The 25,855-nt window shown below is 35.9% G+C and overlaps 1 protein-coding gene across 1 annotated transcript; it reads left to right on the top strand.

Annotated features, from left to right (window-relative positions):
* The first annotated feature begins 562 nt into the window (after positions 1 to 562).
* LOC134854753 (uncharacterized) lies at positions 563 to 24,711 on the top strand. Its single transcript, XM_063871110.1, has 8 exons — positions 563 to 747; positions 2,268 to 2,391; positions 16,774 to 16,928; positions 20,826 to 20,998; positions 21,628 to 21,794; positions 23,253 to 23,348; positions 23,763 to 24,256; positions 24,502 to 24,711. The coding sequence occupies exons 1-8, from the start codon at positions 613 to 615 to the stop codon at positions 24,709 to 24,711; spliced, it is 1,554 nt and encodes a 517-aa protein (XP_063727180.1). The 5' UTR covers positions 563 to 612.
* Positions 24,712 to 25,855: the final 1,144 nt, after the last annotated feature.

The raw sequence follows: 25,855 nt of genomic DNA, 5'->3' as shown, positions 1-25,855 counted from the left end.
ATATAAATAACTCTGTAACTAGATATCGTTTGGAAACAATTATTATGATTATTAAAAATGACCATCGTAATTTCAGCCAGTGAGTGAGAAGTGTGAACTGTTTTCACATGAGACCTTGACCTACACTTTCCCCTCGGTGGAGAAAAGGGACTGTGTGAACAACCCATCGGAGAAGCAGCCCACACTCAAGACATGGCACCTGATTGGAGAAACACAGAGTTGCGAGACACTCAAACAGAATGACCCTTCACTACCAAGTAAAACTTAATCGCTCCCTCAAGAGTTTAAGCTCAATATGAGGCATATAGTTTCATTTTTAATCAATTTTGCTGTGAATTTTGCGCTTACACTCAAATTTCATACTAATTAAAGCCTAGGGCGCTCACTCAAAACCACCGGGATGGGTACTTGGACTTCCAATTCGGGTTTTATGAAAATTTTGGAAATTTTGGATATCCGCGCTTTTCCTCTTGCGGTAAAGCCCGCAACATGTAATTTTTTTGGAGACACCAGCGGATTGCAATAATACGATTTTATGATACCTGAACTGAGTTATCAGGTGACAAATACGAGATCCTGGTGCAAGGTCACTCTGTTCCCGTGTACTGCGACATGGCGGCATCGCCCACCGCTGCGACATACCTCAGGCTTCCGGACACACCCCAGACCCGCACTCGATACGGTGGCGATAGAACAGTCCCATATGAAACGGAATCGGCGGTTGGAAAAACGACAATCTACCACATGGTAAATATTATGTAAAATTTATCTAAACTTGATGTAAAATCTACGTAGATATTATGTAAAAAAGAAAAACCACGAACTATGAACATAAAAATCCGACCTCGACTTTATGTATTATTACATATTATGATAATATAATTGTTGTGTAAAATTTCCCGCATTGGTATTCCATAAAAGAAAAATCTATTATAATTGAGTTTCACTGTCAGTGCCCACAAAAGTTTTTAAAAAAATCAATTATGATCAATTTAAAATGGATTAAAACATTACGATTTTTCGAGGCAACAAATTTCATTTTTAATCCAATATAATCGATTTTTTTTCTCTTTTGTGGATACTGACAATAAAAATCAATTATAATCAATTTTTCTCCACTTTATTGAGATGCGAATTTCAACGCATATAAAACCTTTTCTACGTTGGTTATTTTTGATTACTAAAATTGGTTATTTTTGATTATTTTAAAACATTGATTATTTTGTATCTCTTTCATTTTACTCAATAGCTGAGATTTGTTCCTTTCAACAATTGCCCGCTTCTGTCCCCTACAATTTTAGTCCCTTTGCCCCTTTGTACCCCTTACACCCGCCATTCCCAACCTGAATCAATCCCAACCCCCCTCAATCAAATGAATCCCAACTAAACTAACACCCCCCCCCCCCCACCCACACCCACCCAACCCGAACCGGATGGGGGCAATGGGACAAACGTTGGGATGGGGGTTGTAAGGGAACAAAGGGCCTAACGTTAATGGGGAGAGGTCAACGAAACGTTTTTGAAATTTGAGTTTAGGTTTAGAAGTGGAGAAGGCCCTACACTCACTTTGCAAAGCTTTCGCACTACTCATTTCTAAAATGCCGAAAATCTTGCAAAACTTTGCACGACGCGAAACGAAAATAAAGTGGAAAAAAATCCATTTCAATGTGATTTTGTATTTGTTTTATAATCCATTATAAAGGATTTCAATTGAATTATAACGCATTATACTTTTGCGAGAAAAGGTGGATTTAAATCCATTTTTTGTGCAATTTTGTTGTCTAAGCCTAACATGGGAATCGATTATATTGACAATGTTTTAGACCGCAAAAATGCATTATAATCAATTTGTTTTTCACCTTTCTTGATGTGGGTTGTTTATAATATCAGTTTATATGGGGATGACTTTAGATGAGAATTGTTTTCATGACTGAACTACAGATCAAAGCTGACAAAAAAATACTGCATTATCAGCTTCCTATAGCGCTTAATGGCTTTATAAACAAAAGTTCTGGATACCAGTCAATTTTTTGTTTGGTTCTTCTTGCTTCAATAATAAATTTTACTCATTCGTATAAATTGAGTCAGATCGATATGCAAATGCTTGAAACTTCTCAGTCTAAAATTTTTTGTTCACATAGTCAAACCATTTTTTTTAAATGACCATGGTGCCCAAAATTCAATTCAGCATCAATTTTACCATATTGGGAAATACATATTTTTGCTTATGATTCGGACAAAAACCTTCAGTTTTTTTTAATCTTCAGACCAGATTGGAGATTGACGAATGCTTGGTGTACATTAAACAGGACGACCAGAGATTTGTTTCGGGATTTATCTGGGACGACACCACCCACGTAGCTAGAGGCACCTTCAGGAAAGATACATTCAGTAAGATGTAGAAACGAATACGCATATACGTTTGTAGCATAATTCAGTAGCAGATTTAAGGGGGCGGGTTGGCCGTTTTGGGGAGGGGGCTTCCCTCTTTGTACCGTTTTGAGATATGCATTTTTGGCTGGCTACCCCTTATGGACTTAGCTTGAAGACAGTTTTTTGAAGAACTCAAAAATTGATAAGACTTCAAAAAAAAATTATTATATATTTTTTTAATTTTTTGAAGTATTCACCCCACCCCGCACCGAAGTTTCTCGGATAAAAATAGATTATATTGAGAAAATGTTGCCGAAAAAATTGCCATTATAATCGATTATGTGTAACCAATTTAAGCAACATTTTCTATTGTAATAGTACGAAAATAGATTATTTTCATCAAGAATATATTGCCTTGTAATTCAACTAAAATGTATTTTTATCTCCACATAATCTCAATAAAATCTATTTTTTTTTGCCCTGAAATCGCCATGAAATTGCAATAAAATTGATTGCTTTCGCCATAAAATTGCAATAAAATCTTTTGTTTTTGCCATAAAACTGCAATAAAATCTTTTGTTTTTGCCATAAAACCGCAACAAAAACTATTGCTAACGCCATAAAAATGAAATAAAATCGATTAAGTTGTCAAAAAATTTGATTATATTGTCAGAAAAATTGATTTTTCTCTTCTTAAAAGCATGCTATTTAAAAACTCAAAGCAAAAGTTGAATTCAAACCAAACGACACAAATCATGAAAATCATCAATATAGACAAGATTTTCGGCACAAAAAATATGCAACAAAAATACAAAATATCATCATTGTAAATCAGATTTTGTGCAAAAACATATGTAAAAATTCAAGAATCTTGTCAAAATAAACCGGATTTGAGCTCGAAAATATGCAATGAAATCATAGTAAATCTTTATTGTAAATCAGAGCTGGGGCAAAATTTTATAAAACAAATGATTAAATGGGTCAATATAAAGCACATTTTGAGCTCAAAAACATGCAACAAAAATGTAGAAAATCATCATTGTAAATCAGATTTTGTGCAAAAACAATTGTATTATAATCGATTATTTCACTCTGCGACCACAAAATCACCAGATAATTGATTATTAAAAGAATAATTTTTGGTTCGACCACAAAATTGCCAGATAATAGATAATAATCGGAGAAACTTCGGTGCGGGACGCGCTTTGTAGAATACTCATTTGTTTGATTCGCGTCTTTCAACGTTTTGTAAATTCAAATTGAAACGAAATTAATTCTGAGCAAGATGTTTTCGCCGCGTACAGTTTAATATGGAAGAAATTATATCACGCGTTATCTCTTCTCATTTGGCCATATTGGCATTTTCAAATGAAAATTTTATACAGAAATTTTACGCGTGAAATACCCTTTTGACCCGACTTTTGTAACGAAAATGTCCCGACTTGTTATCGGGGTGGGTTTTTTTTCTTCAGACCAATTTCGACTTTTTAACTAGCCAATTTCGACGGATTTTTTTAATATCATTCGAAAGCTATTATTGTCCTGAGCTTAAATTTGAAAAGTTAGTTTACCTATGATAATTTTTTGTAAAGTTATGGGGGTTTAGAGATTGCCATTTTGGCCAATTTGGGACAATTAACGCGCGATATTTTTCGCGCTATTAACGCGTACTATGCGGAAATTTAATCCGTCTTAGAAATTGTTCCAAATTGGTTCAAGGAAGCTAATATGCCATAATCGATTTGTTAATAGGAGCAAAACCTATCATTTTGTACTACTTATGATGAGTGGGGGGATTTTTTCACAAAAAAATCTCAATTTTTTTAAAAAACATTTTAATATTATTTGTTTACGTTTAAATTTCATGTTATTACTGATCCATGGACCTTAAAATGCAGTCTAAACAGTCAAGGCTTCGCCCTGATACGAACAGTCTTGTTAAATTTAAGCTAATGACATCTATAAATTTAGATGATAAATAAAACTCCCTTCAAATGAGGCTAGTTAAAAACTTGAAATTTGTCTACGAAAAGAAACCACACCTAGCAAAATCATTTCATCCTTTCTTCAAAAATCGCTGCAATTATCATTTTTTTTTTCAAAAATCTGCCTATCGCATGACAATTTGAAGTAAAAATGAGTAGATTCGAACCCTAAACACTACAATCTGATTAATTCTTCAAAGAAATTTTTTTCCTACTTTTTCAACTAGTTTTACAAGTTTTCGGTGTTTATACTTAGATAGCTTAAAAACAACCTCAATGAGGTTTAAAGGACAATAAACATTTATAACGGATTTTTATGGTCTGTCTGCAGAAGACGTTAGAACAATCGATTTTCAGGATTAAAAACCGATTATTTATTAAGCAATATAGATCAATTCGATCCAAACTAATTGGTTGTAATGAATTACAAAAGACTATAATTGTTCCGACTTTCGATACAAAAATAACGGAATATTTCTGCTCGGGGTGAGTTTTTTTTTCTTTAGACAAATTTCGAGTTTTTAACTAGCCATTTTTGACGGATTTTTTTTATATCATTCAAAAGGTTTTGTTGTCCTGAGCTCAAAATTGAAAAGATATTTTACCTGTGATCATTTTTCCTAAAGTTATGGGGTTTAAAGATTGCCATTTTGGCCAATTTGGGACAATTAACGCGCGATATATTTCGCGCTATTAACGAGTAAGCGGATATTTAATCCGTCTTAGAAATCGCTCTAAATTGGTTGAAAGAAGCTTATTTGCAATAATTGATTTGTTATTGATTTATGATTACATTGGATCATAAACGATTATACTCTTTTTAAGCACCAACCAGGATTTTTCAAAACCACCTTTTGTTTGTTTCAAAGCTGGAACGTTGCGGTTGTTTTATTAAAGTTTACTTTTGTTTTAAAAACTTTTATAGTCTACAATTGTTGGGTTCTTCACGTTTTTTTTCTCAATGTTTTCTCATTGAAATTATCCCTCCGCTTAATCCCTCCTTTCTTACTTTTTCTTCTACCACCTCAACCCTCAACCCCCACACTTAGCTACCCCATGTATCCACCCACCCCCCCCCCCCCCCCCCCTATAAACCCCTTCAGGAATCAGGAGTTCGCTATTTCTTATCAAAAAATTCTAAGATACGCGTAAAAACGTACGTCATGTTTCAGCTTACTTTGAAAACTCTTGAGATAAGTATGGGAGAGGGTACTAACAGTTTGACAATTCTGCAATGAATAAAGTTTTGACAAAAATAAGTGAATCGGAGTAGGTTTAGAAATTAAGTGAAACTTGAGTAAGGCAAAAAAAATTGCAGATAGTACAGATAATTTCAAAAACATTGCACAAGTTATAACAGATTATAATGTTTTATTATGAATTTTTATGGATTCTAATCGATTGAATTTTTTTTTAAAAATCTATTTTTATCAATTGCGTGGTCCCAAATTTGAACTATAGTTCAGTTTTGACCTTGAAAACAAATTATATTCGAAAAGTATCCATGTTATTTCATTGTTTATACTTTACACATGTTTGCAGAATGTGAAGAATTCTTTTAACAGATCTTAGATAGACAACTAGGATGAATGATTTGGATAGATGTGAGTTTAAGAGATACTAACTAAGCTAATCTAAGTGTCAAAATTAGGATAAAACTAAGTTGAAAGATAAGTTGAATTATCGAAGATCTGATCTTTAAAAAGGTAAGCATTTAAATGAGCAATGGTCGTCCAAAAGTCATATCATGTTTGACGGGTGTTTAAAAAGAAAGGGCCCCCTTGAAAGTTTACATCAATTCAGATTGAGATCACATTTGCTTTTCACTGATAGGAGAGGCTACGAAAGTTTGCTTATTTTTTCACCAAAATGAATGGTTTGAACAACAGAAACTTTCTTCCCTGTAGTTTAGACAAAAGAAGTTATGATGGTAGTAAGAACAGACCCAATTTTTTGAAACCACAATCAATGATAGTGCAGCTGTGCGAGATTAACATTGTTAACAGTTAAACACGAGTGGGTAGACTATTCTCCAATAAGATGTCTAACATAAATGAGCAACGGTTGTTAAAATTATGAACGTCATACGACGTCAGGATCTACTAGAATGTAAGTAGGCAGATTAACAAACATAAAACAAACGCACCTGGCGGTTTACTAACTTGGTATAGATGGGTTTAGATGCGTATTTGAACCTGGGATAGATGGGTATTTTTGGAAGGTACGTGGGCAATTGGTTAATACGATATGAACACTAACTAAAATCTTAAGATTTTAAGAGTTAATCAGTTTGCTGTTGGACAGTTTTCAGGCTCCATAGATCGGTTAGAGAATTAGGTTCTCTTGGCTTTCTGGATTGACAATACCCTCAGTTTGTTTCTAGTAATGCGACGGCCTAGTACGTCAAAATTATCGTCGAGGGAATCCAATTGTATCCACTGTTCAATGGGGGACAGATTTACTTCAAAGTGGTGAGTTGGGGCGTCAGTAGGGCTGAAGAAAACGGTTGCTAGATATGAACTGAGCGTCGTTCCCCTTAGGGAATCTTATTGAATAGAAGGCTCTTTCACTGAATGTGACTCGGAAGCAGGGGATAGGTCTAATTTTCCTGAACTCTAGGATGGCTCCTCAGCCGTGACTGCTTCTAGGGGATCTCATCTGGGAGTAGCGATCATTGAGGTCTCGAGCTCACCCGGGCGATTGTCCGAGTCTCCTTCTACCAGGTTTGTGAAAATGCGTTCCCTCAGAAGGTTTCGCGGTTGACCAGATCTCATTGGTCTGGAATTATGTCGAATTGTGTCCGAATGTTTCGACGGCGGAAGTGAATGAATTGGCGAGGAGGCCTTCCTATTAGCTGCTCTAGAAGGTTTGCCCTGAAGCCCCAAAGGCTTTGTTACTTCGCGTTTTGGTAGCGTTACGATCTTTGGTTGGGGTTTGGTCAGGGTTCCTCGAGTAGGAGGCGTGCTGTTCAGATCTATAGTATTCAGAATGGACGTAGTAGGAGCGGCGATTCTGTTTGATTTCAGATGAATAGTTTCCTCTTGTCTGATTGGAAAGACGGTTTTAGCATTGGCGTGGTTAGGTTTTGAAGCTGTATTGTCAGTGGATGTGGAAGAAATTTGCTTTGCATTGCTTCTGGGATATTCGTCGCTGTAGTTGATCGCTGGGGATGAAGAAACAGTGATAGTAAGATTTGGCTGTTCCAGTATCGGGATTTCATCTTTCTTTTCAGGGGACGATTGAGGGGTGGAGGTTCGGAGAAACTCTTGGATCTCGTTAATGAGCCGATGGTCACTTGAGTAACCTTCTGACGATGCCTCCAGGTTTGTTTTGCTTGTATGTTAGGAGGTGAATCAGGAATGTTCATCACTTTTTGGACCAGGTTCTGTTTCTGTAATCTCACGGTCCAGGGGTACGCTAAATCTAGCCTTTATGCCTCCTCTTTTTCTCTAAAGGGCGTCTCCCTATAATTATAAAGGGCAGCGTCTTGACGGACATTGTCCAAATTTTCAACTGTTGCCTGTCCATACCGGGCGGCTTGACGTGGTCTGGATCTTTTGTATGCAAAACTTCTTGATGCTTCTCTCGCGCCCTTGGTCGGGTAGAGTTTTGCCAATTATTAGTTATTTCTCGGGCTGACTGGCCTTCTTGGCGTAGAGGTTTTGTCTTTTTTATAGCTAAATCAGCTTTACCTGAGACTTTTCATTTTAGAGAGTTACCGTATGGTCATATTATCTAACATCCTCGTCCGTAAGTTTTCTGTAGAATGGTTCATTTTTCTTCCCATCTTGTATTTTTCTAAAAACGATGTCTTACCCGGATGTTGTTTTGAATTTTGTTGAGTCTTAGCTGCTCATTTTTGGGTTTCATAAGACTTTGACTGACGATCCTGCGCTCTTGGAATTCACTTGGTGGCGTTCAAGATCTCTCCAGATCCGCATCCTCGATGTTATCAAGAGCGTTTCAACCGTCTCTCTTGTCTCGACAGATCAGCGTCTCTTTATCACAGCAAAAATTAACATTTCAGTTCAGTCCCAAATCAGGTTTTGTTTCAGAGAAGGTTTTACTGGGTTATGCCAAGTAGTGTTTGCAGTCCTGCCAAAAATATTTTTTGAAGGAAATGCAAACTATGGATTGCTGTTTAACACTTCTAAAAAAATTTAGATTTTTCAGCATAACCATTTCAAGAGATGTTTTCGGTTTTCCTTGGGCCATCACTAAGAACTTTTCTTCGATTGTTCTAATGAAGCGTTCTATTAAATCTGTGGCTCTATCATCTCCGACTTGTCTAAAGAATAAGGTAATACCGTGTTCTTGGCAGAGCTTTCTAACTACTTTAGCCGTGAATCAGGATTCCCGATCCGGTTGAAAATTTCTCGGCATGCCGTGAAGCGCTATGTAGAATTTAAGAAACTTCTTTTTGTATATATTTTGCTAGACTGCTTGAGGTGATTTAATCAGACGGAAATTTTGAAAAATGATCGATGCAAAATAGCACACACTTTTTATCCTGCGAGGTGGGTAAAGGTCAGGCAAAATCTAATTCCATATCCTGGTTTGGTTGCATTACGGGAATTAATTTTCAGGTTTGTAAAGTAGGCATTCTTACAAGCCTTGAAGCACTTAAAAAAGTCTTCCGCTTGCGCCTGTATCTCTCTATAAGTTTTTCGCTACCATACATATTGAAAAGCAAGGCTCTTCATAGCAAACTGGCCGGGGTGCGCTTTATGCAATCTGGTTTACACCGGCGATCTGAGACTGGTAGAGATAACTAAGCGGCCGTCAAAAAACAAGCAGTCTGCCTTTTCTCGTAAATTACCTATAAAGTGCTTATAAGAGGATCCCAATTGTGCAAAGTCAAAATTTAGTTTTTCTTGGATAGCTTTTTGATCTTTTTTAAATTGATGTCTTCATCAGTTATACGGCAATAAATCTTGTATCAAAGATTTCAAGCCATTTGAAGGGAAATTCTTAAGTTTTCGGCTGTGGCTCAGCTTTCTTTGAAGAAGGTAGGAAATTGGTCATAGTTACAGTTGGGGTTTCTGAGAATTTGAAGTATGAGTAATTTTCCTTTCTGAAAGATTTGGATCGTTTAGAGACTTTAAAAAAGTTAATGTTTACTGCAACTTCAACTTTTTGACAACCCGGAGAAAATAATAAATCTGTAAGGCTATGAGAAATTTGAAAAACGTAGAGATTCCTAGTGTCATGAATAGCTTGAAGCTAATCAGCTGCATAATCAACTAAATGTTCTCTTTAAATTTCTGTCTGAGTTTTGTTCTCACGGTTTTGACCAATCACCTTGCAAAATCTGTCCACGTTTTGGAAATTTTTCCTCATCTTCCAAAATCGGTATTGGTTAATTGTGGGGTGGTCTGATTGATTTTCCACGATTCTAATATATTTCCCTTGCGTGTGTTCGACTGAAAAATGTACGGGAGTAATTTATCTGCCCACCTAATTAATCTTCATTGGGGGTTTTGGTGTACCAATCGTCTCTTAATGCCCCGATCAGTGCTTTATGATCAGCTAGGATCTTGAATTGTGACCTTAATAGATAATTTTGGAAGCGGTCCATTGACCAGACTAATCCTGGGAGTTTCAACTTGTTTGTGCTCTATTTCATCACTTCTACATTTAGGAAACAAAAGGCGATCGATGTAGTTTTCCATACGCCATTATGATTTTTCTCAATTGGAGTACAAAGTCCCGTGTGCGATTCATCGCATATAACTCTAGTTTTCTCGGATGAATCGAAGTAGTGGTTCATCACTGTTTTAGAAACTTCAGTTTTTGTTTTCCCAAAGGCTTTTTTGTTTTATTTCGTCGAAAAAAAAGTGTTCAAATTTTAACATTAGGTTTCTGAACGGCAATGAGAGTGTCGCTAACTTGGGGATTTTTGTGAACTGGTTTATCGAATCTATTAGTAATCTAATATCTTTTACACATCTTGATTTGTTCAATTTATTTGATTAAATCAGCTTATTCTATTATAAGTTTTCTTCCAAGGTTGATGATTTTGAATCTAATATCGTTTGACAAAAATTTTCGCTTTTCCCATTTGATGGTTAGGCTTTTGTCGACTAATGATTCCAACAATTTTTAAACTCTTTCACTGTTATAACAGGCTGTTCCAGTAGTAGCTATTAGGGTAGCAATGGGTGCTTGGATACGCTAAAATTCGTTGGTCATGTCGCCCAACCCTTAAAACCTAATTTTAAAACGGTCTGAACCCGTTATGTCTGCGCTCAAAGTATTAAAATTACATTGGTTGCATGCCTTAGAAGATAGTGGACCAAGTTTGCAGTATTTTCGCTAATTGTGAGAGCTACGTTGACTAGAAGAGCGGTTTCTGTATATTTGTTCGTTTAACATCTTCGAATTAAGAGCTAACTTGACTGAACCATCCCGTTTAGCAGTTACTACTATAAGACTGATGAACGAAAAGATAGTTTTTCTATGAGCTTGTCTTTTACGAGTTGTTCGACGGATATTTTTGCTTCTGAAAGTAAGTGTACAGGACTTCGATTTCTCTTGGACTTAATAGGTCTCAAAGGCTCAATAAATTAAAAATTTATCTAAGAGTTTTTATATCGACCTATAATTGTAATAACAATTAGTAACTGTTTAAGGATAAACTTTCTAAACTCATTTTGTTGGGTGTTCTCGACGGATGCGCTGGTAGGTTCATCGGACTCAAATTGGTTTTCTTACAGTTCCGGAGTGCTGTTGACTTGAATTTGGCAAATATGGCTTTTTTTTGTTCAGGGGACTGGAAAATGGTAAAATTTTATGCTCGAAATAAGTAGGATGTCGTAGCCCAATAAGTTTCTCTCGGCTCCCTTGGGTAGACAAAGCCTCTGGTCAATTGCCTATTATCCTTTTGACTGAATCTTCAATACTATTTTTCCTATCTTATCTATAATACCACAAAATCTCTTGGTATACTCGCTTTGTGGTTTGATTCACCGGCTCTATCTTCAAAGAGTGGTCTTTGGTTCTAAAATCATGTACGAAGTCCTCTTTTTTGAATGATACCGGGTTGGCTGAGTCAGACTGAATTTCGGTCTCAAACGGCTTATTATCTTCTAAGAATACCTACAAAGTTTTTTTAATTCATGGCCTTCCCGGGAGAATATTGTTCTAATGCCGTCTTCTACGCTGTCCCGTATATCATTGATTTCAGTTTCTTTTTCGATGGCCAATTTTTAAGGATTTTCTGGATTAACAACTAATTTGGGATCTGTCTTTGTGTCCTCGCGTTGAGTTGCGTTTTTGGTATATATATTTGTTTGGTTAACGATGTTAGTTTGTACATGCAATCTTCCTCCGCGTCCACAGTGTTTTGCAAATTGACCTTTCCGTCCACAGTTGTTGGGTGATTTAACTCTAACTGGGCATACTATAAGGTGACCATTTTGAATGATTGCCCGCAGTTTTCTTCTGGCTTTCTGATATGTTAACGACCAGTTCAATTTTCACATTTGTGTTACTGTTTGGGAAATATGCATCTGAGGTTTTGACTCACTGTTGATGAAATCGGGTTTCCTTTTTGTGGACGAGTACAGAGGTTAGCATTTTTTAGGGAGATAAAAGTTCTCTACAGAGATTTTTTTGAATCTCATATTTGTAATGAAGATGTCCCTTACCAGCTCTGCCTCTAGTTCTCTCAACCTACATCTTTTTGCTAATTACTTTATTATTTCATGAAACGTTTTCAGACATTTGTTGTCTTTCGGACGTCTACTAAAAAGTTTGAAACGCTCGTATGTAAAATTTGTTACCGCTGCGATGATTGTTTTAAGCAGCTACCAAAGTTCTGCGGAGTTGCTATCAAAGATCATGGGGTTTTTTGAGCAAAGCATATTTACAGCGCAAAGCTAACGCTAGGTGAAGCTCATATTTATGTTTTTTATCAATATTACGATTTGAAGTCCGTTAGTTTTGCTCAGGTCATCTTTTCGGCGTCTTTTTACTTACTGCTGTATATTACTCCTCCCGGTTTTGTCGCTGCGTAGCATCTTTGATCTCTCCGGGCTGTTCGGGAATCGCAGCGTGAATAAGTTCGCGTTCTTTTGCTATGATTATGAGATGGAACTGTTCTGTCCATTTTTTCCAATCACGAGAGATTTCATTAGTTGAGTGCATCCAGAAGAATTCCAGTCCTCGTAGGTTCGAAGCTTCTGACTGCGCCATAAAAAGAATTATTTTAAAAAGCCCTAGTTAGATAAGTTGAGCAATCGAAGTTCTCATCTTTAAACACATAAGCATTCAAATGAGCAATGGTCGCCCAAAAGCTACATCGCTTTTCGCTGGTGTTTAATTAATGCGTCATAACAAATATGTCAATTGTTGATAGCGTAGAAGTACTGCAAGACGGTAAGATATTGTACTGGTAATTCACAGATACTTCACATAGGAATTTTTGTCGGAGAGGGAATTCGGTTGTGGGCATGTGGGGCTATATTTAGGGATGAGCCATCATAAATATATATTTTATTGCAAAAGCTTTGGATATTTTCTAATCTCGTCCCTATGACATCTACTGAAGAATCTTTTCCATCCTAACCAAAGCAGTAAATAAACGTTAGAGCACATTAGTACTAGAACTAGATAAATATGCCAATTATATACTTAATTAACTTAGAGAAATCTAGTTTTGCTGCAGTGTGATAGGTCGAAAATTCTTTTCTTGAAAGGAGGGAATTTGTTAAGTAGATCCAAAAGTTTAAGTAATTGCCATTGTGGTTTTTGGAAATGAGTAATGGTTATTGCACAACGCAAAGGATGGTTGTGCGCGAGGATAGATGTGCGTGTGAAATGAGGTGAATAAAAAGGAAGTGTTTGTATCAAGGGGGTTTTAAATGCTGTTTTTTTGTTTTTCCAATCCAATGATAATCCAGTTTAAGGCATTCTGATATATTTTAAATGAGGCTGAGCAAATTAAGATTTTTTTTGAAAAAGGATTATATCCGAACCCGATTGTAATCCGCGCGTGAACTCATTTTGACTGTAGAGTACTGGTTATACGGAAAACCTGAATTAAACTTTTTTTAATCATCGATTTATAAACTGAAGGTGAAGCGAAGTCACACCTTTTACGGTGTATAGCCTTTTGTTGTTGCGAAAGCTTTCAAACAATACCGAAAGCAGTGTTTCTTGACTGTAAGGAAACAGTTCCAAAAACCATTGTCAGTTATAAAACTATTTTAATTTTTTTCCAAAAAAAAAACATTGAATAAGTTGCTAGAAAATTGATCGCAAAATCTCGTCACCTAAGATTCTTTTCAACAGATGTGATTTATTACCAACCAATCTGTATTTTAATAAGGAGATTTCTTATCTGAAACTTTTGTTTGAGATAACAACGTGCAGCCCTTTATCGTTCTCAGATGGTCTGCGACCACATCAAGACTTTCCGACTAACTTTCAGGGTGTTTTGCAATCAATTTACAAACGGTTGCGACTGAAATTTAGCGCGACTAAAAATTCTGTCGAGCTATAATTTTTTAGCTGCGGATTGGCTTTTGGTGCAATTTTGAAACTCTGACAATTAATAAAATATCTCAATCAGGGCAGTTTTGTAAAGCTGAAAGTGACAACTACAAAACTAATGTTTTTTGGTTTCAAATTTGCCTTGAAAACCAGAATGTGGATTTTAAGAGTAGCTTAAGTAATTTTATTCTCGTTAAAGTTATGCTATCTTTCAGTTTGTCTCGCAAACTCGTAAAAAAACTCTGAGAATAAGAAAAACTGTTGGACCAAGTGAATAATCTCCCCCCTAAATCAATTTAGGGGGAGAAACTTCACTTGATAAAAAGTAATATTTTTCAGCCTAATAGATTTGAATATAGTGCATGCAGGCCTTATCTTGAATTTGCCATTTAATTTTAGGGGGGGGAGATTGTTCACTTGGTCTGTTAAGGGGGGAGATTGTTCACATGGGCCAAATTGTATAGTTCTGTTTGCTAAAAAAAGTTTTTAACATGGTTTCGAAAAGAATGTGAACAACTAATATCAAACATTTGCCACAACTTTTGTCCTAATCCAAACGTTGCACTGCAAATATGTGAAGTTTAACCGTATGGATCAGAATATGTTATCCAGAATATGGATGCATCACATTTCCATGCAAAGCAAAAAAAATGCTTATCATACGATTCCATGCATGCAGTCTATGGAAAAAATGCTCATCATAAGATTTCGATTTATACAAATTGTATGATAAGCATAAACTGGAGAACATGTTTTTAGTCGCTCAAAGATTTTTACGAACAAAAAATCTTCAAATCTGAGGAACAATTTTTTAGTCGCTATAACAGTTTTGCGAACAAAAAATTTTTTGCATGCAAAACTTTCAAATTTTTGCTTATAACGTAGTCCACGCAACTTTTTATACATAAAAGAATCATGAGTCACATTCAAGATTCTCTGTGATGGCCGAGTTTAAACGTTTTAAAATTACAATATTTTCAACTTCTGAGTTTTTCGAAACAGAGGCCTCGTAGCCATATATATAGAGTTACATTTTTTGTTATAATTTTGAAAGAACTTGGCAACCAGTACTATCAGCAATTCAATGCCGTTTAACTTGTTGGATTTCTCATTTGATTAAATTTTTAGTTTTTGTGTTCAGGGCGAAACACAAAAAAAATTACAAGGAAGAAATGCTTCTCATACAATTCCAAATTCAATTGTACGAAAAAAAAGCTTATCATGTGACTTTCATCCAATGTTTTTTGCTCTATGGAATTGTATCAGATTGCATGATAAACATCTTTTCCATAGCATGGAATTAAATGGTAAGCATTTTTGTCAACCCGGGACAAGGAAAATTCCATAATTGGTCCAAAAAAAATGATTGCACAATGGAAACAAAATCGAATGACCCTAAAAACAAGTTTTTTCAATGGTATAGTAACTTCTGGCGTAACTCCATATAACGTGGCTTCTCTGGTTGGAATAAACCATGAATAGTGCCGCGTTTGATTCTATGAAACCATAAAGTTTGCCGTGTGTGATTTCTATGAGAATTTTGGCACAACATTTCATTTTACTTTGAACCCAATTGTGATGGTGGTAAAAAGAAAAGCTGCCAAAAACCTAAAGATATGCTTGAAGTAGCTACAAATGATACTCTCGGACTGCTCACTCATGAAGTGGTGGCCAGTGAAAAGTTCAAAATTTTTGAGCACAAGACTAAATCCGTTGCCTTCAAGCTAACCACCAGTGAGCTAACGAGACAAAATTGAAAACACCTACAGCAGTAATTCTGCAAATGAAACAGAAAAATATTTAGCAGCACCAGAAATTGCAAACTTAAAGTTTGCTGAGATTTAAAAATTTTATAAACTAAAAAATAAACAGCAAAAATGATGAATGACAACAAATGCAAAACAACAGAAACATTTGATGATGACTTTTAATGCTGCAAGAAAAAAATCAGCAGAAAAAACGCATTTTTGTTAAAACTTCAGAGATTCAACATGATTAGATTTGAAAATACTTCTTTATATAAAGTTTGTTTTCATAGTCAGCACCATAAATATTTTGTATGGCAAAATTTGCATTATAAGAAAACATTTCCAATAATCAAATTGTCTCCTTTTTGTAGCTACCATGAGCAGGGGCGGATCTAGGATTTTCTCGAGGGGGCCAATTTTCAATAAAAAATTGAAAATTTTGTCGACCTTTTTTCTTTATGTCGATCAAATTGATTTTCCGAGCTCTCCCAAAGCATTATAAAGACCGCGTTTTGTCCAAATTTTCTGCGCCGCAGGCAAAATTTTGAAAACTAGGCCAAAAAAGACGTTTTGAAAATGATGACGCCCTTAGAAAAATTTTCAGGTCCGTCAGCCAAAAATGGATATTTCAAAATAGTAAAAAGGGGGGACCCTTTGGGTCGGCAGGTGGTCGAATCCCTGAGAGGGGGCGTCCGCCCCTCCCCTAAATCCGCACCTGACCACGAGTGTTTTTTTCGAAAAGAAAAATAAATGTAAGCATTGTTTCCATAGTTTGCACTTTTTGTAGTTCGATTATATTTGTATGGCAAAATTTATAGGAAATGCATGCTATACTAAAAGAAACCATTTGTAATATAATCAATTTGTCAGTTAAATAGCTACTATGAGTGGTTTTTCGAAAAAATAAATGGAAGCATTGTCTCCATAGATTGCACATTTTATGGTTCGACATTGCATAAAGGTGTGAAGCAATATTATCAAGCCCAGAAAAAATAACCAAAAAAGTAGCATGTATTCTATAAGCAGGGACTTTACAGCAGTTTTCCTCCTGTTGGCCGTTTCCCATGGCGGATAAATGGTCTGAGATTCTAATCTGTCAAGCGATCGAGGGCACTATCAAGGCCTATATCCATAAATGTGACAGAATACGTTTACATACATCTTCTGTGTAGACATAGGTGGGGGAGGGGAATGTGAGGGCCATGGCTATGGGGGTCACCAGATAAGCTTGAAACACACCGGACTCAGATTCGCCCCTGGACTTCACTTCATCTACGACGGAAAGCAGCCCAAGACAGTGTACGAAAGATTGACCGAACAATTCTCGGTAAGCGGGGGAGGCGTTCAACAGATCTCTGCCTAATCTGGGGAAAAAGTAGTTAATGTGTCTATGTTGACAAAAAATATTTACATTTGATATCAAAGTAGACACCAAAAAAATTCTATGAAACTTGCTCCCGACAAAAATTTCGAAAATTAAGTTTTATTCAGTACAAAATAAACGAATTTTAGTTTTGCAGTATTTGAGTACAAGATATATGCGAGTAAAAACACAGAGCGAAGCTGAGCTCCGCAATACTAGATATACGCATCAAACACTGCATTATAAGATAGTGAGTACAAGAAAAGGCAGAAGTTTGAAGAAGTAAATTGCAAAAAAAAAATTGAAAAAAGTTTAAAAAATTACATCTACAAAAAACTCATATCTTGGTAGCCCTAAAATGCATTCTAAAATCATTTACTGAGCGGCCACTAAGGCGCCAAAGATTGGATCGACCCTCGCTAAGCCGAAAAAAAACGGAAGCTACAAAACTATTAAATTTTGAAACTCAAAGTTTTTTGACCGATCCTTCCCAAAACATTGGTAGGTAAATTTACTACCAACAGAACAACTTTTAATTATGATAACAATTGCGTTAAATTAAAATTAAAACCCAAAAAAAAACAAGACTGCTCGTATCAGGGTGAAGCCCTGAATGTTCCGACTGCCTTTTAAGGTTTATGGAGCAGTATTAAAAAGAAAAAATTAAATGAAATAAAATAAAATGAAAATTTATTTTCTAAAATTTGAAATTTTTTATGAAAACCATCCCCCCACACGCCATATGAAGTACAAAAGGAGAAATTTCGTTCCTTGTAACAAATCAATTATAGCAAATAAGCTTCCTTCAACCAATTTGGAACGATTTCTAAGACGGATTAAATCTCCGCTTACGCGTTAATAGCGCGAATTATATCGCGCGTTAATTGTCCCAAATTGGTCAAAATGGCAATCTTTAAACCCTCATAACTTTACGAAAAACGATCACAGGTGAAATATCTTTTCAAATTTAAGCTCATGGCAACAATACTTTTCGAATGATATTAAAAAAATTCCGTCGAAAATGGCTAGTTAAAAAGTCGAAATTTGTCTGAAGAAAAAAACCCACCCCGAGCACAAATATTCCGTTACTTTCGTATCGAAAGTCGGAACAAAAACCGTACCAGATAATACAAACTTCTTTTTTGTTCCGACTTTTGATACGAAAGTAACGGAATATTTGTGCTCCGGGTGGGGTTTTTTTTTCTTCAGACAAATTTCGACTTTTTAACTAGCCATTTTTGACGGAATTTTTTTTTATCATTCGAAAGGTATTGTTGTCTTGAGCTTGAATTTGAAAAGATATTTCACCTGTGATCACTTTTCGTAAAGTTATGGGGGTTTAAAGATTGCCATTTTGGCCAATTTGGGACAATTAACGCGCGATATATTTCGCGCTATTAACGCGTAAGCGGAGAGTTAATCCGTCTTAAAAATCGTTCCAAATTGGTTGGAAGAAGCTTATTTGCCATAATTGATTTGTTACAAGGAGCGAAATCTATATTTTTGTACGTTAAATGGCGTGTGGGGGGATGGGATGATTTTCATAAAAAATTTCATATTTTACAAAAAAAATTTTAGTTTTGTTTTATTACTTTTAATTTTTTAATGTTATTACTGCTCCATAAACCTTAAAAGGCAGTCGGAACATTCAGGGCTTCGCCCTGATACGAGTAGTCTTGTTATGTTTAAAAAACTTTATTTCAAAAATTAATTACTATCTTAAATGAAGTATAAAAAGTTTCGGTTAGGTCTTCAAAATTTCGAGCATGTCACCCTACAAGTGAAAGTGACTGCACTAACTGAACTTATTTCTTACAGATTTGTAGGAAAAGATGTGTACGGGAAATAAAAGCATAGTTACCGATTTCAAGTACATTCGTTCTAGCAAGTGAAAATAGGGGGAGGGAGAAGGACAGTGCGCAATCACCTAGTCATCCAATCACAGCTCACAGCTCGGTGTTCAAGAAATCGAAACAATAGAGCAATAAATTCAGCCAGTTTTGAACATTTTCAAGGGCGTAGATTAATTGAAATTGTTCGCGCATTCAGTCGGTCCTTTGCGCATGAGAATAGCCCTCAAAATAGGGGGTCTAACTCGTTATCAGAACTATTCACTCTAATCTTCGATTACTAGTTATAATGCAGTTTTTCGAAAGCTGAGAAGTAAATACGTACGGTAAGGCAAGATTTGGTATATGTTGCTGTTTATTTAAAATTTAAAAATAAAGAAAAAAACCGTTTGTTTGTTCTTTATTGTTCCGACTTTCGATACGAAAGTAACGGAATATTTGTGCTCGGGGTGGGTTTTTTTTTTCTTCAGACAGATTTCGACTTTTTAACTAGCCATTTTCGACGGAATTTTTTATATCATTCGAAAGGTTTTGTTGTCCTGGGCTCAAATTTGAAAAGATATTTCACCTGTGATCATTTTTCGTAAAGTTATGGGGGTTTGAAAATTGCCATTTTGGCCAATTTGGGACAATTAACGCGCGATATATTTCGCGCTATTAACGCGTAAGCGGAGAGTTAATCCGTCTCAAAGTCGTTCCAAATTTGTTGAAAGAAGCTTATTTGCCATAATTGATTTGTTACAAGGAGCGAAATCTATCCTTTTATACTTTGTATGGCATTCACAAAAAAAATCAAACTTTAGAAAAAAAAATTTTCATTTAATTTTTTCTTACATTTAATTTTTTGATGCTATTACTGCTCCAGAAAACCTTAAAAGGCAGTCGGAACATTCAGGGCTTCGCCCTGATACGAGTAGTCTTGTTATAATTGTTATATGTATTATTCTAAAATACAACCATTTTTTCTTAGATTTTGCTGATTTTTTGTTAAATTTAAGAGAAAACTACCTAGTGATTTGGAATTTTTCAGAAAAACTTTTTGGTAGACATAATGTTTTTGATTGATCGGTCGCTTAATTGAACGACTGTTTAAATTAGAACAAGCTATGATGAATCATGCTACCTGATATGTCTTCAAATCTCTGACTTGTTTTTATGTTGTTTTTACTAGGTTTTGGTTTGGAGCATTGCATTATTTCCTCTTTTTCAGCTACTCTATCAGATATTCGTATAACAAAGCATCACAAGGAGAAATTTTTCACAACTCAAATAAAATTTTGACAAACATATACTTCTCAAGAATCGGAAAGTTCGCTTGCTTTTGTGGCACTTTCAATATGCTGAATAGCCTTCAGTTTTTGCTCAAGCTGGTGCTCTTCAACTGTTAAACAATAAAAACTTTAGCAATTTTGTAGTGCGCATAGCTTGAAAACCAATTTAATATTATAAATTTCTCTTGCTTTGGCTTTATTTAATGAAATTATATATAACTGAATGGGACCTTCAGAAAGTTCAGAAGATGCCTTGGGTATCCTTAAAAATCCGGAAAAAGCAGGACATTTTTTGTTTTATAGAAATTCCATAGCCATCAAAAAATGCAGAAAACCTTGTAAGCTAGGATCACTCCAGAATTTTGGCCCACACGGTTGGCCTAAAATCTTTCGCTAAATGGGTCCATTATCGGTTTTCGACAAGGAAAAGGTTGGCTTTTAAAAAGTTCCACCAAGTATTTATCTTCAAAGAGCCGCCTCTGTCCCGTTTGAAAAATTTTGCGCGCTATACCTACACGTCCCATGTTCATTTAGTTTAACTTACTCCTGTTAGCCGAATCTTTTTTGTAAAATACTAAATAATAATCATTATAACAAACTGTGTCTTCATATCAGAATTTATTCAACAGACCATTGTCAATTTAGATAAATCTGATATGTAAGGTCTTTAAAAGGCCAGCTAAACCTATAATCTAGTGATGCCAAGTGATGCCCCTCTCACTGTCTTGATTTGATTTCAGAGGATCCAAGGAAGTGGACATGGTGATTGTGGACTGGTGAAGAAGGTATTCGGAGATGATAAGGGGATACTGGATCCACTTGTGATCCCCCTCACTCTCTTCAATGGGGAAGTACAGCCCACCAGCACCCCTCTACCCGCAACCATTCTACCCACAACTCCCTCTCCCATAGCGTAAGTTGGTTCTAACTGGGCCGTGAATGACCTTAACAGAAACAAAATACATTTGAGCAAAAACAATCAATGCGACGCCAAAACTCGGGTTTATAATAGAGCACAAAAACATGCTCGCTTGGTTTTGAGTTTAACAGACACATCATGGTTTCTATTTTTAACGCCATTTAATTAATAGTAAAAAACTTGTCGCAAAACTCCACAGACGATTTGGAATACAAACGATTTCCAAAGCACCCGAGATTGGTGTCGTAATGATAACAAACAACACTTTAACACAATTGCCAAACTCAGACTCCCCAATTTTTCCCACATAACAATTTGGGTTATTGGTATGGTGTTGCTGTTTATTTAAAAATTTAAAATAAAGAAAAAACCGTTTGTTTGTCCCTTATTATAATTGTTATGTATTACTCTAAAAAACAACCTATTTTCCTGAATTTTGCTGATTTTTGTTACATTTAAGAGAAAACTAACTAGTTGATTTGGAATTTTTCAGAAAAACTTTTTAGTAGACATAATGTTTTTGATCAGTCCTTGGGTAATTATAGTAAAATTACAATTGTTTCTGAAACACCAAATGTTAATTAAATGACAAAACCATTCGCAAAATATACTCTGCTGCCTAGTTGCGATGACGCGGAGTTCGTTTTGCATGCTGATCGCTCTGTCGTGCAAGTGACTACTTGCGAGGAGTTCGGGTTCGATCAACTCGCCTTCTATCGCCGACTGAACCCGAGCCACGATGCTGGTTTGGCTGACTCCTGGAAATATAGTTACAACCCACTGTATATAGGTATTGGTATTCACATAGAAAGCGTCTTTTTTCATGTTTTGCCTCCTTGTCACATACTGTGAAAATAGATTCTTTGACCTCAAAACAGGCCGAAGAGTTGGAAGAAAATTGCCAAACATCTCTCTTAAATGGGATTAAATGCAATCCATTAAGCATTATCCACGCTAGATCTAGTAGCGAATAACAGATATCCCCTCATTCAGGGGCTGATCTAGGATTTCCTCGAGGTGGGGGAGCGGATTTTCAAAACTTTTCGAAAAAAATTTTGTCGACCTTATTTTTAGGTCAACCAATTTGATTTTCCGAGCTCTCCTAAGGTACTTAAAAGACCCCGGTTTGGCAAAATTTTCTGCGCCGCCGGCAAAATTAAAAAAAAAAACAGGCCGAATAAGCGTTTTAAGGCACTTTTTGGAAATTTTTGACCAAAAAATCACGTTTTCTCGGTGCGCTCTCCCTCCTCTAAAATAGTATATATTGCCGCCAAAGGCGCCTTTAAAAAACTTTGGGGTCCGTCAGCCAAAAATGGATAGCTCAAAGTAGTTCAAAGGGTCAAAAAAATCCAAACAATGATGTGCACATCGCACATGAATGTTTTGTCCACACCATTATTTGCACATGAATTGTTTGAGGAAGGGGGTTTCTTTTTCTTAGGTAGGTCAAATATGTGCGCTTCCAAAACTTGTTAGAGAACATTATTTGCAAAAATTTTCAGCGCCACATCTGAAATTTGAAAAAGGTCAACAATGAAGTCTTAGGGCACTTTTTGGAAGGTTGTGACCGAGAAATTGCAAGTTTTTAACGCGCGCAATACCCTCTAAATTAGTGTATATTGACGCGCGTGAGCATGGGCAGTCGGGAAATGAGCGGCAATTTCACTAATGGTGGACGCTGACAATTAAAAAACTTTCCGCCCCCGATTGATTTTAGCTTAAATATCATTACCGAAATACAATTGAAAGATACAGAGACGAAGCAGCGCTTCGCGACACTTTCGACACAATACGAACAAAAAAAACATAAGAAATTGAAAAAAAAATTGTAAACAATTTAGCTCGACTAAAATTTTTGTGTGTCTCGATAAAGTCGATTCTGGGCAAACATGTCAAGCAAAACATTTGAAGATTGAATCAGGAACGGAGCAAAACTTACGAAGAGGAAATAAAGACGACGATTTTTGAGCAGACACCAGTTTGGCCGGTAAACAAACGATCTTGTACAAAAAGTTGAAATTACAAGTATATTGAAAATTATGCTTATAGCACAAAAAAAATCAGAAATGTGGCAACTAAGCCGACAAAATTTGAGCATACAAACGAAAGAGCGACAATTCAATTTCAATACCGGAAAACAATTTCATTTTCAAACATAATGAAAAAAAACAAGGTCCGGTCTGGACTGACCCCAGATCTGGATTTTGAATTGAGTGAATCCAGGAAATGCGCATGTTTTTGTTGATAGACCGGCTGAGTGGAAGGGAGTTTCAGAGCGAATCAACAGGAGCGAAGTGGTTTGGAGACATGGCCGCAGTTTACGTGTCAACCGAATACAGACCAGGTACAAAAACAAAATAAATCATAATAAAATATGTGAAAATAGACTGGAGAAGTTTTTTTTAAATGAAGTGCTTACTTAAAGCATATTCACCCGCGACAAGATGCAAAAAGTCCCAGTTGAGGCGGACCTATATTTGAATTGTTATGTTGCTACCATTTGGTCAGTAGCTTGAAGGTCTGCCTGGTTAAATTATGAAACTAATCAATTAAAACGATAAAATAAGGATATTGATTTATTTGTAGATAATTCACGATAAAAGAACAGTTTTCTCAATCTTAAGGTATAGCCTCAGCATTATAAAAAAAGTTTTTTCATCGCGTTATGACCTCGAGCAGAGCCAAGCCTGCAAAAAAAATCAAAAACTTTTGTTTGCAGAAGAAAAACAGGAGTAAAGATTTTTTTGCATATTTTGAGGCTTTGAGCAGATATCCAAATGGGTATATGAAAACGGAGTCGACAACCCTGGATGCATTTCCTTGACTGATGCAGTGCCGCAAGAGTTCCGAAACAGTATGCAAGAAGCCGAATTTCCTGACTCCCCACGCTACATATGTCAAGACCATCGGTTCTGCGAAGACTTCGAGAAGTTCCACCTTTGTATTGTAAACGAAGGAAAACAGGGTTGCTTTGCAATACCGCTTGAAAAGAACTGCCCAGCTGGCACTTATTCTGGCCTTGAATTTTTCTCAACGAAGGCAATCAGAGCGCCCGGGTTTTGCTCCAGGCGGCCCCATACTAATGAAAACACAGGCGAAATGAAAACTGAACTGGGTGACTTGAAGTGTCCGGTTGAGTTTGTGAGTATCTCGGCGTTTGAAGTTCTGGAGTCGGATCGGAAAATGAACACTGTCAAAGTCGACGGCGATAATGGACACTTGGTCGGAAATAGATGGACCGAATACGAAAAGGTTTGTTGAAAACTTTAAGAAAAAAAAACGAACTTCATTTTTTTTCCACTATAAGTACACTTTTTCACCTTGACATTTTTGTAATTTTGTGGAATTTTTCTATTAAATGGCCTTTAATTTCCTTTTCTGTCTGATAATCGAGTAAGATCGGTCAAATCACTCTGTATGTTAGATAGGAGGCTGAACAATTGAAAAAAAGTTGACAAATACTTTTTGGTCGAAACACTATAAATCATCCTTTTCAGCCCTTTTTTGGAGCAAGTTTCAGTGGACCAGGGTTCATGAGGGTTACAGTCGTAGACACTGCTGTGGCGGGAGTGGAACACCCGACAGGGTGCTTGATTCCGACTGAACAAGTGCCCAAATACGAACGCGGGTCAGAGAGGAGAAGCACTTCACCCGTGATATCTCTATGCATCGAATACCAAAGGAAGGGGCATATTTTTGCACGCTAAATCTAACCATGTATCAATTTTCACCATTAGCTTTCATTCATTTACAAAAACTATGCGCAGCAACTTTAGAGTATTGTGAGGAAAGAACTCGATACTTTTTTGTCCCATAATTGAAAAAAAAAACTAGGTTTTATTCAGACCAATTTTAACCATCGAAATATTTTTTCAGCGAAAAAAAAAATTTCAAACCAACAAAAAAATAGACTCCCTGAGTTCAAATGCAAAAAGACATTTTACCTGCAATATTTTTTTTGAAGTTCAAGGGGTTTGAAACTGCCAATTTGATCATTTATTGGACTTTTTTGTGGGCAGTTTGAAATTTTTATCGCTGATGCTGAAAACGTAACTCAAATTTTCTAATATGTGGCGAATTATCCCGCACTCAAAATTGTTGATTTGGAGAGTGGGCGTGTGGAAAATGAACGGTGATTCGCGTAGGCAAATCAGAAATGGCCCGGGTTGACCTCCATAGACCAAAAATGCTTATCGTACAATTACGTTCACGGAGTCTATGGAAAAAAATGCTTATCGTACAATTTCCTTTCACGAAAATTTTATAAAAAGCATTTTTTCAACCGAAATTAAAGTTTTCAAAAAACCTAGACAAAAAACTGTTTTTAGGGTATTTTAAGCTTAATTACGTCGTTTTTTGTTAAAAATGATTTTTTCACACAAAAAAAATCGAGAAGAAAAATTGTTAGTGTACAATTTCCATTTATGATAAAGTTATATTAAGCATTTTTTTGCCAAAGTAAAGTTTTCCAACTAATCTTAGGATTTTTTTAGGATATTTTAATTTTATTAACGCCGTTTGTGTTATGAATGTTTTTTTTTCGCACAAGAAAATATGTTTTTTTTTGCTCAAAAAATACTTATCATACAAAATTCATGTATGAAAATTTTTTAATAAGTATTTTTTTCATCGAAACAAAAAAATTTAAAATTTTTCCTGAAGTAGTTCTATGGAATTCTACGAAATTGTATGATAAGCATTTTTCCATGAACAAAAACTTTACGACACGCATTTTTTGTCAACCCGGGGGTATCTACATGGAACAGTTTTCTTTATTGAGCAAAAATAAACATAAGGTCAACCTCGAGTGAAATCACGTTGATTGTCTTCTGCACTTAGGTGCAGAGAACG

The sequence above is a fragment of the Symsagittifera roscoffensis genome, chromosome 9, assembly GCF_963678635.1.
Source record: "Symsagittifera roscoffensis chromosome 9, txSymRosc1.1, whole genome shotgun sequence".
NCBI classification, from domain to species: domain Eukaryota; kingdom Metazoa; phylum Xenacoelomorpha; order Acoela; family Convolutidae; genus Symsagittifera; species Symsagittifera roscoffensis.
This window is presented reverse-complemented; position numbering and strand designations above follow the sequence as displayed.

Excerpts from the sequence above, each read along its gene's own strand:
- LOC134854753 (XM_063871110.1), top strand. The coding sequence starts at position 613 with ATGGCGGCATCGCCCACCGCTGCGACATACCTCAGGCTTCCGGACACA. Across the intron at positions 20,999-21,627 it reads ACAACTCCCTCTCCCATAGC|TTGCGATGACGCGGAGTTCG; the intron begins GTAAGTTGGTTC and ends TCTGCTGCCTAG. Across the intron at positions 23,349-23,762 it reads GTCAACCGAATACAGACCAG|GCTTTGAGCAGATATCCAAA; the intron begins GTACAAAAACAA and ends GCATATTTTGAG.